Source organism: Ascidiella aspersa, chromosome 3 (assembly GCF_963924565.1).
Source record: "Ascidiella aspersa chromosome 3, kaAscAspe10.2, whole genome shotgun sequence".
NCBI lineage: Eukaryota > Metazoa > Chordata > Ascidiacea > Phlebobranchia > Ascidiidae > Ascidiella > Ascidiella aspersa.
This window is the reverse complement of record NC_139449.1, coordinates 4,308,550-4,326,842: the sequence shown is the minus strand read 5'-3', so window position 1 is coordinate 4,326,842 and position 18,293 is coordinate 4,308,550. Positions and strand designations below refer to the sequence as shown.

General features: G+C 36.6%; 1 protein-coding gene across 2 annotated transcripts; it reads right to left on the bottom strand.

Annotated features, from left to right (window-relative positions):
* Window positions 1-564: 564 nt before the first annotated feature.
* Window positions 565-12,146, bottom strand: LOC146158166 (cytochrome P450 1A1-like). Of its 2 annotated transcripts, XM_083385537.1 has the most exons (9): window positions 11,732-12,146; window positions 8,362-8,560; window positions 7,538-7,639; window positions 6,174-6,327; window positions 5,117-5,332; window positions 3,789-3,978; window positions 2,941-3,155; window positions 2,217-2,432; window positions 565-1,570 (listed from the first exon to the last, which is right to left on the bottom strand). In XM_083385537.1, exons 1-9 carry the CDS (start codon window positions 11,880-11,882, stop codon window positions 1,253-1,255), a joined length of 1,761 nt encoding a protein of 586 aa, XP_083241663.1. In that variant the 5' UTR covers window positions 11,883-12,146; the 3' UTR covers window positions 565-1,252. The 2 variants fall into 2 exon arrangements, with proteins under 2 accessions (XP_083241663.1, XP_083241664.1); XM_083385538.1 differs by lacking the exon at window positions 7,538-7,639.
* Window positions 12,147-18,293: the final 6,147 nt, after the last annotated feature.

Here is an 18,293-nt window from a genome sequence, read left to right as displayed (position 1 = left end):
ATTCATTCGTATATACACATATTTCTTTTAAGAACTGTTAATTGTGTCTGACCTGAATTGCTAGCTTTGCTAGAGTATTTTGCTGTTACTGATCAGGAATTAAGGTCGACATTTATCTTGCAAGGGTCAAGGTGATTTCCATTATTCACATATTCAGTGCAACCATACATAAGTAGGCATCATTTTGAACGTTTAATATTTCTTAGTCTTACTACAACCTCCAACCATACTGCTCGAAACCTTTTCCTGTTTTTGTATTTCGATTTTTTTCTTATAAAACATCTTATTGCTAACTCTGGAATACATTCCTGTTTTGACCGGACTCTTACCAAACATTGGGGTAGACGCAGCAATAAAATGGAGTTTACGTTCATTGGGTTTCACGCTCTGCTTAAAGAGGTGTCTACTCTCTGAATAAAGAGACCCCTTTGTTGTGCAGCCTACAGGTGCAATACACAAACATCACGTGACTTTTACAACTTTTTATTTTTTATTTTTACGACTCACGGGTAAATAAGTTTTCGCAAGTTTCGCTATGTACGCTGTTCTGCAAGTGTTAGTCGACATACATACAAACGGACGTTATGCAATCGGCCTGTTCAAATGGGGTTGTGTCGCCGCCAAGGGAGCACACAATAAGACCTAAAAAGCAGCAATACCTTAAGCGGAAAAAATCTACAACACTATAGTAGTAAGACTAGCGACATAATAAAGCCAAATACGCAGTAGTTGTTCTGATAACTACATGACTGGGTAACTGATGACTTTGACTGCTTGTTTCGGGGTGACCAATTGTAAAAATTAAGGCTTTATTACCACGTTTCGCTATCAAAAAGTATCCCGATGGACATTGTCAAGCAGATTTATTTACTTTGTTTCCAAAATTAACTAAATTTCTACTGGGGAAATTTTCAAACCATATAGTTATAGATATTACTCAAAGTAGGGCGTGTGAACCCTCGTTAAAAACCACTGGAATATAGAGGGTTCATAGATTCTAGAATAAACGCGAATATCCATGGAACGAAAAATGTTGCACCGTTGCAGTTCAAGCACAGTTTATATTCAGTGGTATTTTTAACATTGTTAGCAAAAGTATGTTTTAGAGTTCAGTTAATGAATTATTTCGAGCCCCAACTGAACTACAATATTAATGGTAGCATAAAAAGCAGAAAAGTCTACCGAAGTGAACATTTAACCCACAAGCTTGTTTATTTTTGTTCTTTAGAAAGCCTCTCCTGCAAATGCGTATTTACAAAGGTATAATGCTGACTCTAAACGGCGCCGCCTTTCGCGACAAACCCAGCTCGATCTTCCAAGGGTGCGCGGGTTCGAATCCCGGCCTTGACTGAGTGACCAGACACCGCCTCACGATGGTCGCAAGCATTATGAAGATCTGGTGCCGGGACAACTGGGCCCCCGGGCACTGACGTAGCCCCAGGCCCCAGGCAATCACCCTGTTGGTGGCTTCACCCCTCAATTTGAAGCCCCCAGTCTCGGGGTCGGTGTAGAGGAATCGCTGGGGCCGAAATTCCTCGGGGTTTTCCCATAAGTTGGGGTCACGCGTTGTCTGTTGAGCAAAAGGCACAACTGTAAACGTTAAATGGTCAACTTGGTATACTGCAAGCACTGTAAAGCTTTAACGCAGGGATTCTTAAACTTTTTTTACCGCGGACCCCTAAGGTTGTTTTCTTGCTTAGCGTGAACCACAGTTGTCAGGCAATTTTCAGAGATGACGTCATAAATTGCCGTAATGTTACAAATAAACTTTAGAAATCTGCTGATTCCGCTGAAAAAATGTGAAAGTGTAATGGAGTCTACATTCAGTGCAAAACCGTTTTATTATTATTAATTTAACCCTTTTTAAAAACTAATTCTTAAATGTACACTAATATTTCAATTAGGCCTTCATGGACCACCTTACACTACTTCACGGACCACCAGGGGGTCCATGGACCCCAGTTTAAGAACCCCTGGCTTAACGAAACCAGTCATCTTATTCAGGATATGATGCAAGCAAGGCCAGGCTAGAAGAACAACTGGCCTGAGGTGAGGTTTGACCTCGACCATACTGTACTTCGGTAAGTTATTCATGCTATATGTGGCGTTATCGTTAGTCAGTACACCTCCAGACGGTCTGTTAAAATTTGAGAACTACTGCTGTAAACTAACCGAATTAACGTTTGTTTGTTCAAAGAGACTAAAATATGGTAAACCTGCCAAAAGTTGAACATGACCATGACTCCCTTCGGTACAAAGCAGTTTTCCAGCACGGTTGCCTTGGTGGTCTGATGTGGAACGAACAAGGGAACTATAGCGACATGACGAAGCACCTCGTATATCCAAGCCATGGTGTAAGGACAGAGACGACCGTGCTTGCTTAACGTCGGATCCTCGTCTGGCGCCACCGCGCGGCTAAGCTCATCTCGTATCTAAACCGCAAGGTGGCGGTAAGACAAAGTCTAAATACTGTGGTTGGTTATCATTAGTGTTGTAATGACTTAAGTCAATCAATTCACTGTTTTCAATTGACTTGACTTGACTAAAGTATTTCGAACAAATACCTTGAGTTAAAATGGGGTGTTTTCATTAAGCATTTTTTATAAAACTCGGTTAAGTATCTTAATTGCTCTCCATAAAACAATTTGCTTGCTATATGTTGAGTTTTTTTAATAGTTTTTAGTTGAGGTATTGCTCGTAATCGAGTTAGTTTCAGTAGGGTGATCTTTACTTTCTATAACAAGGACTTGACTTGACTCGGAATGGCTTAACTGGGACTCAAGTCATTTTGCAATCACTTGTTTACAACGTAGGGTATTATTCATAAAAAGAGTTAGAGACTATTTTGACTACAGTGCAATGAAGTGTGAAAAGAGGATCCTAAAAAAATTTGGTGATATAATGAACAGCTGAAATCGACTTGGCCTGAATAAATTCTACCTTTGTCTGAGTTTCAGGGTACGCTGCAAGATAGAAAAAGGCCCAAATGATTGTCACGTGGACAGTATCGAAGCCGGCACCGAAAAGGTCGACTGCCGCGAAGTTGGCGTTTTTATCCAGGAGGCTAGAGCATTGTTGCTGACTTTGAGTGTTTTCCGACGTGTCACGTGATATAAGGTTTGTAGTTGCGTCTTGACTTGGTCTAGAAGCCTTGTCTTGATTGTAAAAATATATTTTATTAGAACGGTGCATTAGCATAATTGGCAGCAGAAATGCGACGAAGATTATCAGGATGTAAGCCGTATTTTGTTTGCACTTAATATTAAAGTAGAATTTTTAATCATGGCGTAATTATGGTTATAAACAAAGGAATCTATTAATAGAGCAATATTGTAACCAAACAACATTGGAAGCAAAGTTTATACATCAGCACCCAACTTCAAACAGTCGCATTTAAATTTGTTTCAATTAAAAAGATAGTTTTATGGTGAATGTTGTACAACAAACGACCAATTTTGGCCTGTTAATGCTGTTACTGTTTGATACTAGGATTATCGATCTAAAAATGCCTCACGTTCGGTAGAGACGATTTAAACAATAAACCAGTTTGTTTATCGTTTTCAAAAATGCATTCATGCTTGAAACATTTTGTTCGATGTCTAGGGATCTAGGACACACATCAAAAATGTAAGTTTTCTTTGTTACTTTGAACAATGTTCTTAACTGAAGAGAGACAAAACTTTGATTTCAATTGGTCGAATGTTATAATAAATACGAGATCGCATCAAAAAACTAGAAGCATATCCTAATTTGCACAAAATTCACAACAAAATGAGGAACCCACTAACCTTCTGTGTCTTCATCATCAGAAGCAGCACCCTCAGCATTATAAATTTCTTTTCCAGAAGTAAGCAGTTCGCTTTGATACTTGAGACAGTCGACAAGATCTCGCAGTTTATTAGGGTTGTAAGTACGCCAGTGATCTTCCAAAAGTTTAAAAATGAATTTGGTGTATTCATCATAGATCTTTTTTAGATTCTGCTGACGAAAAATTAGTTTTAACACCATTTACAGCTTTTTTTTACTGGAGTGAAGGTAAATATACGATTAATTTTGGCTAACCAAGATAAGCAGAATCCTTTTGATTGTAATAAGTTGGGCTATTTTTGTAAAACTTTTTCTTACAGCCATACTATGGATGGAATTCTTCCTTAGATAGCAACATTAGTGTAATGACTTAAGTCAGTGACTTAATTTAAGTACACCTAAGTCAATGTTTTTTTTTAATTTTTGGTAAAATGACCTGACTTGACTTATGTCTTTTGGCCAATGACTTAACTTGGCGTTTTGGTCAGTATGTCAAATGACTTAGGTTGAAGTTAGGTGTTTTTTTTAACATTTTATTGTAAAATTGAGCTATTTATCTCAATTTTTGCGCATAAAACTATTTACTTGCTATACGTTGCTTTTCGGTTGAGTTATTGCTCTTAATCAGACGAGTTTAGCAGTTTTATTAGTTTACTATTTTTGGTTTTTTTAAGTGACATTACCACAATTTGTCTTGACTTGCTTGTCTTGACTTGGATTAAGACTTGACCTACAATTTTTCGTAAAAAAATACTTAGACTTAAGTTAGTTCACAATTTACTTGGCTGGGACTTGAGTATTCTCAAATTGGCTTGCTTGCAACACTGCCTATTTTACAACACTGTATAACAGTGGTTCTTAAACTTTTTTAATGCACGCCCCCTTTCACAATTTTAACAAAACTCGCGCCCCACCTTGTTTCAAAATCGAAAAGCATAAAGCGATACAGCAATTTATTTCCAGGTAAGTTGCATTAATGCGCAGGATGTAACTGTTTTTTGGATGTCAAATGTTTAATTCGAGGATTAGTAGCAGGGAAATATTACTTTGCCTTAATGTTTAGTAATTCATACAGAGTTTGTCAATTTTTCGCGCCCCCTTCGTGAACCTCACACGCCCCCCAGTTGAAGAACCACTGCTGTATAGCAATCAAACTTACCTTTATTGCACCAATACAGTTCACAAATACAGTTCAGTTAGTTCGCAATTGACTAGGCAGTGATTTAGATATTCAAAAATTGACTCGTTATACAAAACTGTATGGCAATCAAACAAACTTTTATTGCACAAACACAAAGCATAAACGTACCGCAAAGCCTCTTCCCAGCAAAGGAACGTGTTTCAAAAAGGGCCAGAAGTTGACCAGCTGAGCTTCACCCATCGCCCTGTCGAACTCCTTGCTCATGTTGATGAACATATCAAAGGTCGGATCGTCAAGGTCAAACCAGTGACCGAAGCAAATCTCGCTGATTGCGTTGATCGAGTCCTTCATAACGGAAGGTTGGGGATCGACAGCATTACCTTTCTAGAAGGTTCCAGATTTTGTTTTGTTAATAAATAACAAAATTTATTTTAGTCGTTGTTAAGGCAGTTAAAAAATACTTAAATATACTTGTTATCTGCGCATAACCTCAATATATGTCAACGAGTGAGCATGACTAGTCCCATTCCAAGTGACAAAACCTAATTAAAATTATTTTGCAGTGTTGTTGTAAGTTGCGTCATTTTGCAAAATATAATCTAATTCGTCAAGACCAAATTACTTGTTAAAAAGATCCAAGTAACACCAAAGTATTAAAAAAAAGACTTGACCTTGGCAACTTACAAAACGTCATCACCACAGTTAATACGGTATTTAAAAATAAGGAACCTTAAAGAACTAGTTAAATGCCTGATCATTTTTTAAAGTTAAACAAACTTATTTTTGTCTTTTGTTACTTACTTTATCCCGTGTGCCAATTTACAGGTTTGAAAATTATTGACAATTAGGTGTCTAACGTGTATGTTTTTCAGTATAAACATAAAAAAAAAAAAAAAATATTAGACAAACGCTTACAGTGTACATATTTTAAATAACAAATCAATTTTAAACGTCACCCGTGCTACTATTTAGCCAGATTAGGTAAGTCCAAGTCAAATTAATTTAACCAAAATATTTAAGTCATTTCAAGTCAAAACATTCACTAAGGTGTAGAAGGGACAACTCAATGACCTAAATCAGGGTTCACTAAACTACGGCCCTCGGGCCAAGATTAGCCTGTAAAGATATCAATACAAGACTGGTTATATAGTTCCACGTTTCTTAGTTTTTATTTTAAACAATGCAATGGAATAATTTGTGTCAATACCTTTTGCTTAGTCATTACCTGCTTGGAAGCTTGCTTCAGCAATTGATCGACCATGTTGTTTGCGTGTTTTAACACACATTCTTCCATAACGCTTCGCTTTGTTGGATCCCTTCCCGTTGTGTAAAGCTTAAGGGCCTCAATGGCACATTTCTTGTTCCTCATCAATCGCTCACTGTTTAAAAAAAATAACACAAAAGAGCGTTTTTATCAGGGCTACGGAGTCGGAGTCGGTCTCGGGACTCGAGGAAGACCAAGTAAAACTACCAGAGTCCCGAGTCCGGTATGCGCATGCGCAGTACCAAATTTTTTAAACTGATTTGTAAAGGTGGAATAGCATGGTGAGCATTTCCAACCATGTATAGTGAGTGGATGAATTATATGACATCCCTATAAGTCAGTGGTTCTCAAACTGGGGTCCGCGGTCCTTTTGGGGTCCGCGAGACAATTTTCTGGGACCGCGAAGCACCTAACAAAAAAATCAACACGACTCTCCTAAAGAAGATAATTTTTTGGGCAATAAAACTTTCAGGCAACTTACTTTTCCAAACCAAACTGATTAGTTGTTCATTTACGTTAAATTGTCCATTGTGACGTCATAGTGTTGCGTTGTGCTAGTGAGAATTACGTTTTTACAGCTTGCTGCGCTGCCACTGTGGGTTGAACGGTCACGGTTTTAAAACTGTTCGTGATTGCTAGACTCAAATAAAGCGATTCGTAAATTAGAGGTTAAGATAACTGATAGCAAAGAAGCAAGTGCACCCGTCCCATTGATACAATTAAAAACAACGTGTTATTTTGAGTTTATTTGTGTATATTTTTAGGGACCGTGAGCAATTAAAAGTTGCTGAGGGACCATTGCGTAATTTTTTTTAAAAAATTTGAGAACCACTGCATAAGTGAATTGCTGAATATCCACGTTATTTTAGTTGCGTGAATTGACAGGCTGTAGAGTCAGGGCCGGACTTGGGACTCGACAAAATCGCACATTTGACCGGAATCGGAGTCAGGTTTATTTTTTGACCGGAGTCGGACTCGGATTATTTTTAACCGACTCCACAGCCCTGATTCTGTATTGGCTTTGATGTTCCCACTATGATAGCTATATGTGGCGTTTGTGGTAGTTTTAATTGAGATATTTCTCATACACGGATGAGTTTACCAATTTTAATAGTTAATTTTGTCAATCACTTGACTGGAAGCTGACTTGCACGAATAATGACTTGACAAATTGATGACTTTGACTTCGACTTGACTTGTTGGTTTTACAAACTATTTGACTTGAAGTTATTTCACAAAATACTTAACTTTGTTATTTGAGTTAGTTTTTAAATGCCTGGACTACAACAGCTTGTTCACAACATTGCGTTTGGGACAACAAGCACCTGTAATCAACGAAGGTAATGCTCTGAATAGAGGCAATCAATTTGGTGGTTTCAAGTCCTGGTCTTCCTGCAAAGTTGCTGGACTGCTTTGTTGTTGCTTTTCTACTCAATAAAAGAAAAAACAAAACATCAGTATAAACCCTTTAAGCTAATACTCTTAGGTTCACCAGTTTTAATAAGACCTCCCTAACTGGGTTGTTCTTATATAATATACATGGTATATATATATATAGCTTTATCTGGTAAAAAAATTTTAATTTTATTTTCATTTTGTGCTTACCGCTTTATGCCCACGGTGAAAATTACATCTGTAATTTGAAAACGACATAGTCAAGCCAAAAACGCAGTAATATCCACGACAGAAAATCGTCTAAATAAGCCCTAAACGTGTCGGGATTAGTCCAAAATTCTTCGGAATAAGAACTAAATGGACAAAACAATTAGTAAAACTGCGGAGGAAGGTTATGTGACTATTTGCGGACACCCATCTGGCATCAGCTTTTTGGTGACGAGTTTTGGCTGCCCTAGTAACTAGTTATGGTGCAGCTGTTTTGACATCGGATTGTTTTTTGCGGTTTTGGGTTGGGGTGGGTTTTGGACGGGGTTAAAAATTGGGTTCGGGTTAAAATTATTTGCTTCGTTAGTAAAGGGGTATGAGTGGGGTTTGGGGTTAAGGAAAAGGTTGTATACGCCTTACGTTGACCATTTTCGTCTTATTCTGAACTGTGTTTCATTCGAACGTTGATGTTGTTATAATGTCGGTCTTATGACTGGAGTCCCATAAGTCATTAACAAAACTGAAACTACAACTAACCACCTCTCACCTTATTAGGTCGAGTCCGGTCACTACCAAGACATCCGATTGCCCCAGTCTGATCCGGAACAGGGGTCCCAGGGTTTCGGCCCACTCGGCCAACTTGCGGTACGGTTCGGCGCCCAACTGCGCCGCGTTCCCAAGCACGGGAAATCCCCGTGGAGAGGGCAGGTCCTGAAAGTGCGTCAGCGGTTCATCGCTCACGTGACCTATGTGCGGGAAATATAAAATGTTTCACAACGGTTCGTGTTAATTTAAGGTTTTATTTACACCGGTTTTGGTTTATTTAGGTTTTTATTCACACCGGTCCGTGTTCAATTAAGATTTAGTTCATACCGGTTTGTGTTTTATTTTTAAGTTTTATGCACGCAGATTGGTGTTTATTTTATTATTTTGCACATTGATCAATGTTTTTTAAACTGTTATACACCGGTTTATGGTTTAGTGAAAATTCGAAGAAAAGAAAATTTGTATGCACAATAATTTATCATTATTGGGGCGATTATTTTTGACCTGAAAAATGAGAAATTTTGACTTAAAAATTAGAACTTTTAACAAATTTTGACCTAGAAATATATTTTTTTGACAAAATTTTGACATAGTAGAAATGCATTGATTCAAACAACATATTGTTATTATATTGTTGTTTGACAACATATTGTTGTTTGATGTACTGTATAAGTGTCTTCGCGTCGTCAACCACACTTTTTAGATGTTTTACTGACTATACCGGTCGAACACAACTCAGATATTTTTCCTCGATTTTATGCAAAACTTATGAAAATGCTTATTATTATGAACCTAATGCGATGAACTAGGCCTGGGTGGTTAACTCTGCAAGCTTGTGTATACCGTTCGTAAGTTTTGACAAAGTTTTGACTTTTTTTGACATGTCAAAAAATAATCCCCTTAGTCATTGCTAATAAAATATGATTGGTTCGAGATGGCGTTTATGGAGATTTATGTCGGTTAACATTATAACGTTTTGAGATTGATTGCTGAGTTAACCAATTAAAACACAACTGTACCTTGTTAAAGACTTACATTTAAGAGTGATGTAGCATCAAAATGTAGAATATGTCTCTACATTGATTAAGTTCAGTTTTAAAGACACACAAAAACATTTTTAACATACCTGTCACATTTTTAACGAACGGCTATTTCAAAAATGATGCTGTGTATCTTTCTCCACAAGTTTTACAAAATTAAGAATACATATCAAAATGTTCTGTTAAGAATCTATAAACCATGTTTGTAATTCGTAAAACCTAAAAATAGGGAAATATGGCTTAACCCAGTGGTTCTCAACCTTTTTTATCTTACGGACCGGTAAAATTTCAAAACAAATTTTGCGGACCGGTGGACCTTCAAAAATCAAAATCAACCCAAAATGCAAATATGACAAAGGTATGCAACTTAAAAGCAAAGAATAGAAACTTAAATTCAATGAGCAATTTGCTGCTGTCTCTTTGATATCATACGTGTTATACATGGTTGACAGTTGGGCACAACACTTGCATTGTGTCCTACGATAGGGACGTCCGACTCAAACATACCGGCGTGCCAATTTTTAACCTATAACTTCTTCCCGTGCCACGATTTAGTAACAAATTCTTTCTAATAATAAAAGCATTTTTTTTACAAATAATAAAAACGTGTAGTTAGCAGTGCGCATTACTGCATCTAAATGTCCGTCGGTGAGCTGACTTTTGCTTTTTGTTATTTCACACCAAACTTTATAGTTATGTGAATGCTATTCTCCACTACAATATAATGTTATAGTATTAGAAGTAATTGTTAGGTCGTGATTGCAGCGATTGTTTTATATTGTGATTAAACAATGGCAATTGAATGCATAAAAGTTAGGTATTTTTTGATAATTGGCTGAATAACAAATTAAGTAATTTTAGGGGGACGTGCCATTTTTTATTAGGTCGCGTGCCGCTTGTTGGACACCCCTGTCCTGCGATAAAGTCCAACGTAGACCATTAACTCTATGTTACGTCACAATGTTGCAAATTACGAAGCTGGCGAAGTTCTAAATTTGATGGACAAGCCTTCAGCATCTTGCATTTTGTAGTTGAGATTTAAGATCGCAATATATTTGGCGGACCGGCAGGAAAGTTGACGCGGACCGGCACCGGTCCGCGGACCGGCGGTTGAGAACCACTGGCTTAACCTATACATTAATACAGTTTCAAGTTACACTTCTGCAACGATTCCCAACATTACTTTTTTGTTTTGGCTGGAAACTACATGAGCTTACAATGACAAGGATAAGTGGAAATTAGGCACTCGTTTCTTGCCTACGGCGATGTCATACGTTATTTCAGTGCAGAAGACATATACGCTATATATTATCATCAGACCGACAAAACTTAGCCTATAGTTTTTATTGTGAAAATTTGAACCAGCAATAAGATCTTTAATCAAAGCATTAATTTGATATGTACCGTTGAACTTTCGAACACATGTTTACATTTGTCACTATATATGGCGAGTTTTTTATGTGTTAATATTGTTCGACGCCTATTTTATTGTTGAACAACTGACTACAAAGTTTATTGACTTTGTAACGGGCTACAATGAGTGGTTTTAGTAATGTGTAAAGCAGTGGTTCTTAAACTTTTTCAGAAAAGTTGCGCAACGGTCCCTCAGCAACTTTTTAATTTGCTCACGGTCCCTTAAAAATATACACAAAATAACATTTGTTTTTAATGGTATCAATAGGATGGGTGCACTTGCTTCTTTGCTATAAGTTCGGCTATGTTAACCTCTAACGAATCACTTTATTTGTGTGAAGCAATCACGAACAGTTTTAAAACCGTGACCGTACAGCCCACAGTGACAGCGCAGCAAGCTGTAAAAACGTGACTCTCATTAGCACAACGCAACACTATGACGTCACAATGGACAGTTTAACTTAAAGCGTGCCATAACGTGAATAAACAACTCATCAGCTTGGTTTTAAAAAGTTACCAGAAACTTGTATTGCACAAAATTTTGTTCTTCAGGAGTGTCGTTTTGATTTTTTGTTAGGTGCCTCGCGGACCCCAGTTTGAGAACCACGAGTATAAAGCCACCAATTAATCGTTTAGTAATATCGCGTAAAACCAATCTCACAATCAGTGTTGGTTTTTAGGGCAATTTGAAAAACAATAAAGTTACACCCAAATCAGGTTCGGTAAAATCTATAGTCCGTTATCATCTCTTTAAAGCAGGAAGTCCGCCAAAAAATGGTTAAGGTTCGATTACTGTTTGAGAAAAATTGATGAAAAATCGGTTCATAAAGTTGCGGTTTGAATTCGGTTCGACTCCCTGGTTTAAAGCTTAAACATGCCGATACATTGTTTCAGGCCAATGGTTCGGAATATACTCACTTTCGAACACGTCATTGTCAGTGGGTCTCAACTTTTTCCAGAAGAACAGCAAAAATATGGCGGGTAAAAGTACTCCAGTTATAAGTAGGTTTGCCGGATCGCACCAGAAATAGAGAGCATCTTTTATAATTTCATATGCCCTTGACTGCATTGGTACTAGTTAAGAATTAAACTCACCTAATATCACTGTTTGCTAAACGTATAACTAGTGCTGTAAACAATTTATTATGCAATGACTGAACTTCCAGTCAGTTCAATCGTAAAACCTTTTTTTACAAGGTTTTTTTACGCCGGTAATATATCAAAAAGTTCCTATGCTACATTGTTTCATATAACTTGTTTGTTTTTAATATAATTGTTTTGTAAACATACCTACAACAAACGTCACGTCTACAATATTTAGCGTTAACCAGACTTAAACAAGCTGCAGGCTATATGCGTAGAAAAATAAAGTCAACGTCTGTGATATTAAAATGCAAAATAATCACTAAACAAAACGTTGCAAAACTCAAACATAAACTGTCTTTTTTGACTGTGCATATTGCAGCACCAATTCATAAAAATCAACTCCACGCTCTGAACTATTACTATTTACTGAATGTAAACCAGCGTGTTTGAACATGTTGTCGTAAGCCTACGACGCACAGTACACAAAACTTGATAACAGCGTTTTGTAAAACTAGGCTTTGACAAACCACAGCTCTGTCTGTATCGGCAGGCAAGTCTGCATAACTAAACTTGGCCAGTAACCAGGCTCGCATTATTGTTATACGTTTTGCAAGGAAACTTGCCAACTGTAGTGAACTCAATAAAGCGTATTTCAATCTTTACAGTCTTAACATCTGCAATAAGCAGCTGGTTTGCTAAAATGTAATTCAGCAATCACAGCATACCGTCATATATATTATAGCTTGACTTTATTCTCCTGAAACCCGTTTAACAATGTTGCACTGAATATGTCATAATGGAAATCACCTTGACCCTTGCAAGATAAACGTTGACCTTAATTCCTGATCAGCAACTTCAGAATACTCTAGTAAAATCGAGTCAGACACTATTAAAAGATCCTAAAAGATATCTATATATATTTCGACAACAAAGGCATCGTCCGATATCTCATTCAAATTGGTCTTTTAAGATCTTTTAATAGTGTCTGACCTAAATTGCTAGATTTCCATTCTATCTGTTTAACAACTGGCTGGTTTAATCTTGTATCTTTGTAAAAACGTCAACTAGTTAAATAGTAAATGAGTTACTGTGAATCTGGATATTCTCAATACAATGTTCATCCAGCATATAAAAACTTGTCTGTTTTCTTTGTGCGTGTGAACAGAAGGAATAAGCAACTGGTTTGTTAACCGCAGAATAAAGAATGTGGGGGAAATCCCGTGTTTGCAAACCGCAATAAGCTGCTTCGCACGAAACTCTTTTCGTTCGTTTTGAGCTCAATTAGGACATGGTCCAACTATATTTTGCCGCAAACCACCAGCAAAAAATAACTTCTCACAGCGGCAAAATGTTGCAGGGGCGGACCCGAAGAGAAGGGCATAAAAAACTTACATATTAAGTCACAGTTAACATCATAAGGTGACTCAATAACTCGAGTAATCCTTAGTGTTGTTATCGATACCACTTTTGTGCTATTGTAACTAAAGCTGAAGTAAATAACGCAAAAGTGCGTAAAAAATGTGGTTATTTGGCTCAGTTGTTAAAACCTTTGCTTCAAAACAGGACCTTGAAAAACTTCCCAGGGGGACAAATGTATTACTGTAATTTATTTATTTGCTCAGTTAAATGTAAAACTAACCCACATTTGGTATTGTGTTACTGTGTTATCTGTTACTTGTATAAAACTAAAATTACAATGGTTTTGTTATTTTAGCATTTCTCGAAGGGGTCGCGAGATTTTTTTAAATGGGGTGTAGCAAGAAAAAAGGTTAAGTAGCCTACCTCTGCCTTAGAAGGATAATTGACGCATTGGCCGCTTAAAATAAGGGCTCTGTATAAATGGCTGCACTGGAATAAAGTAGGAAATTCGAACGAAGCGCAAAAAGCATACATTGCATTTATATTGTTTTAAAAGTTGGGTGGATGTTGCTCAAGATGCAAAGCTTGATAGGTAATCGCATTTATGAAATATTTTGGCGGAAATTGCATTTCGTAAGGAATCGGAGACCTTCAATTCTAGTTGACACGGTAAAGTCGTTCAACCAAAAAGTATTAATTCGAATTCTTTATTCGACTGAAAGATCGAAAACGCCGTTGGACAAAGTAACATTTTTGGTTAAATACAAATTAAGTTAGAATTAGTCGCATTTTAATCTAATTCATTAAGTTGGAAAAATATCTCGCTAGCGTTTTTCGGGCGGTCATTACTGGCCGATATAACCTTCACCTAATCAGTAGGTGTTCGTCAAATGCTGTTGGGCGAGCAACTAACCTGTCATGCCGGGTACAGAGATTTCCTTTGAGAGCGTTGCAAAACAAACATTCCGTCGTAAAAGTTCGCTTAAGGTCAACTTAAAGTCAATATTCAGCGAGGTTATGCACAGCGTAATTGTCAAGTCATACTAACGCATCAACTTTGTATTCTTTGCAGCATATTATTTAACTGCCTAATTAACAAATCACATTTTTTAAATAACTAAAACACAAAGTTGTTTTCATTGCACTCACAAATCTGGTTTAGGCCTATATAATTTGTTTTATGTTATTGTTTATTTTTGAGTTTGATTTAATTTTTCGATTACAATTATGTTATCAATTAGATTAACAATTAATTGCTGATTTGTCAATCCCCCCCGAAAAAGAAGTAAAATATTTTTTTTCAAAGCTTTTTGTGATTCGATATTCTGAATTCGTTATTCTAGATTCGAAAACTATTATTGTAGAATACCTTTGGATTCTACTTTGCAGATCCATACTCGCCAGTTAACTTTGTTGGATTATTGCTAGGAGAAGGCTACTATGGATAGCTTCTCGCGGAAAAATACAAACCTTCGATCGGCGTGAATACGTCAGGTGTTGTAAAACAAAGACTTTCACTTTTACGACTGCAATGATGCTGAGTAATGAAGCTGACTCCAGTTTTTTGTGTCTATTCGAGATTCGTACACACTACTCAGCAAGAAGGCTGTCGTAATGCGCGTTTAATTCGCAGATATAACTATCTTTGCCAAGTTGGGTTTTTTCTGATCACGCGTGCAAAAAACAAAATCCACAAATCGTCTCGACGTGTAACTATGTTATGACACTCGCTTGGCTCAAAGTAAAACAGAGCGGAAAACAAAATACCTTGGCGAAGTACAAAAATGAGCTTTGCAATGACTACTAGTTAAGATAATTTGAAGTGAAATATATATCTGTTAATGTATTAGAAAGTAGGAAGTGCATTCATTCGCTGGACTTAATTTAATGGCTGTATTTGTTACAAACGTGGAGAAGCAAAACAAGTAAAAATACTTAAATACAATTCTAGGTATTTTTTATAAGTAGGGGGTCACGAGGGTTGAGAGTCTATCAAAGGGGGCCACGAAACATAAAAGTAAACCACCGATCTACACCATTGTAGCGCCATAGCGTGTATTTAGCGTTTGAGATGAAATTATGGTTATTTTAAAAGAGTGATTTTGTTATTTACAAATGCGAATTGGAAAAATGTAAATATTCCTGACGGAGTTTGTGTTTAACTTTTGAAGGTTATTTACGCGAACATTTCCTTTTTCAAAAGTCTATTTGTGCGACACTTAAAGTACAAAGTAATTAGGAATTTTTGCTAATTTTTTTTTTAATATTTACCGAATGTGTCGCTTAAAATTTGGTCGCCGCCAAAAAAGGTTGAAGAAACTGCTTTAACTAGACTAAAAGCATACAAGGAAACGCCACCGAAGATGCGCGAAGTCAAGTGCGAATTTTCTTTGAATTTACTTGTTTTTCTTTGCCCTTGACGAGCTTTTAGTTTTTAGTAGAATCTTAACAGTAGTAAAGGTAGGTTTATAAACTTTGGTTGCATAAAGTGGTGACTAGTTGTTGTGAAATCATACAGACGACGACAATACCAAAAATAAAACCAAAAAAATGCACAGAGAAAGTGATTTGCAGTTTGACTTTACTTCACAAAACAAATGAAACCGCCCAGTTTGTTTGTGTTGGCCAGTAAGAGCAATACTTATCGCTAGGTAAAGGTATAGAGATGTTCTATAATACAATCTACAGTGAGTAGATTTAGATTCTACACAATTGTAGCGTCATAGAGTGTCAATTGTAGCGTCATAGAGTATTTCAAAATGCGAATTTGAAAAATGTAAATAGTCCTGACAAAACTTGTCTTCAACTTGTCATATACATTACATTTATACTTTGCATATTTGTTGTGTAATGTGAAGGTATTTGTCAAACAACCATTTTATTTCAAATTTGCTCTAGTGCGATTCTTGCAGTATACAGTAAAACTATATATTTCTGAATTTGTTCTTTATAAAAGCAATGTGGCGCGCGTCAAGTTTTCAATTTAACTACATCTCGCCATTGAAAACTGCCGCACGTTACTTGCACTAAATCTATTGGTCAACAGGTAAAGTACAATGGCTAGAATGAAAGGGCCTCCTTTTTTTAGTGTGTGCCAATGTTTATCGCCGTTTAGGAAATCGCGCATTCCGCCTGTTTGGCAAACGCGTTGTACAAAGAGAGGGACAGACCAAAAAAGGTTTGGCTGCGATATTGCATAAGACTAATTTGCTGCCAACTTCAGCGTTTTGAGACCTAAGAAGGCTAAGTAAAACGCAAATTGTTTGTGAAACACTGTTTTTGGTGTGGTTTAAGTGTTTAGTGAAAGCTTTAAAGCAGAAAAGTTAAGTTTACATATTCGTTGCATATAGAGTTCACTATAACCGTTGGCATAGATAGAGACCAAGGTTGTAATGACTTAAGTCAAAGACTTGACTTAAGACTTTTGAGTAAAATGACGTAACTTGACTTAAGACTTTCGGACGAATGATTTGGGTTGAAATAAGGTGTTTTTATTCAGACTTTTGTTTTAATAAAATGGGTAATTTGTCCTAATTTTCGCACATGAAACAATTTGCGTTATTTGTGTTTCGTTTATGTTACTTTTTAGTTTGAGTTGAGTTTTTGACTAGAATCGTACGAGTATATTAACTTGGGTTTCAAGTCATTTCATAATGACTTGTTTACAACATTTATAGAGGCTAACTTTATTGTACTGGAGCACTTTTGTCTCGTTTGCTATATCTCTATCGTGAGTTTATATATCCTAAAATAGCTCAAAGTCGGCATAATGAAGCCAACGCAGAAGGGCTGAGAAGTCTGAGTTTTTAATTGTCGTTACTTTGTTGTTATTTTTCTAATTAAACTAGCCCGTGAAAAATTTCCTAAATTTTAACAAACCTTCAGTTTAATTTCGGTAAAAGTATCTTCGTCGTATACAAGTTACGTTTCAGGCATTGCCTAATCGTACAAATTAACAATATTTTAAATCGACATTGTCCATTTTAAGGTTTGTAGGAGAAAAGATGAAGCTCTTGGTAATAATTTGTTTGGTGATTTCGACTTCATATGTTGAAAGCCTGTCGAGATTTGATGGGTAGGTGCTGTAGCGACTTTTTGGTTATGTTGAGAAACTTATGGTAGTATCCTATATTCGTTTAATAAGTAACAAAACCTAAAGTCGCTAAGTGAGTTCTATCCGGGTAATTATAAATTCTATTCTGTCCTTAGGAATAATCAAACACAACAAATGTATCTCTTTAGTATATATTGGGTTAAGTGTAAAAGATGAGCGTTAATAACTATCACAAACAAGAGTTAGCATTAATATCGGCATTACACAAATCTACTTACAATATTATTGTCAAATCATAACATGTTACTGCAATAACCACGAATCAAAACTGGCATATTAGAACCGAATCGTTCTCAAATATATAGCACAAAATGCAATACAATTTAGCAAAGTCATCACGCTAACAATTTTACTTCTGGCCAAGTTGGTAATTTAGAAACACAAAAAAGTCCATCAGTCGTTCAAAGACCTGCAGACCAGGCCAGCAGGAATTTTCTAAGATAAACAGTACACTGGACTTGGCGCCCACTTATCTCGCCCGAGTGGCCATCGCTTCGGGCAGCGAATGTCGCTCGCACGCACAGGCTACATTAACATTGTATGCTCTAAATGACCGAAATAAAGTCGTGGTAATGTACACCTGAAAAAGATAGAAAGAAACAGACAATAACTACATTAATTTCGAAATACAAAAACACTTTAGAATTATCGCCGTCTTAAAACCTATTTAACAATTCGTAATAACTCCTAATGATAGTGGAACTTTGAGATTATATGCTTGTGACAATTAACAAGTTTAGGTGTTTACTGTGTTGATACACACGTAACACTATTGCCGTCTAAAAAATAACCTTTGCCGAAAATGCATATTACATGTCGCGTAATATGTGATATTGTCTCTTGGACGAAAAAGTCTGGTTGCATCTTAGTCGTACAAAAAGCATGACGATGGTCGCAGCCGGTGCTCCATATTTGGCGAAA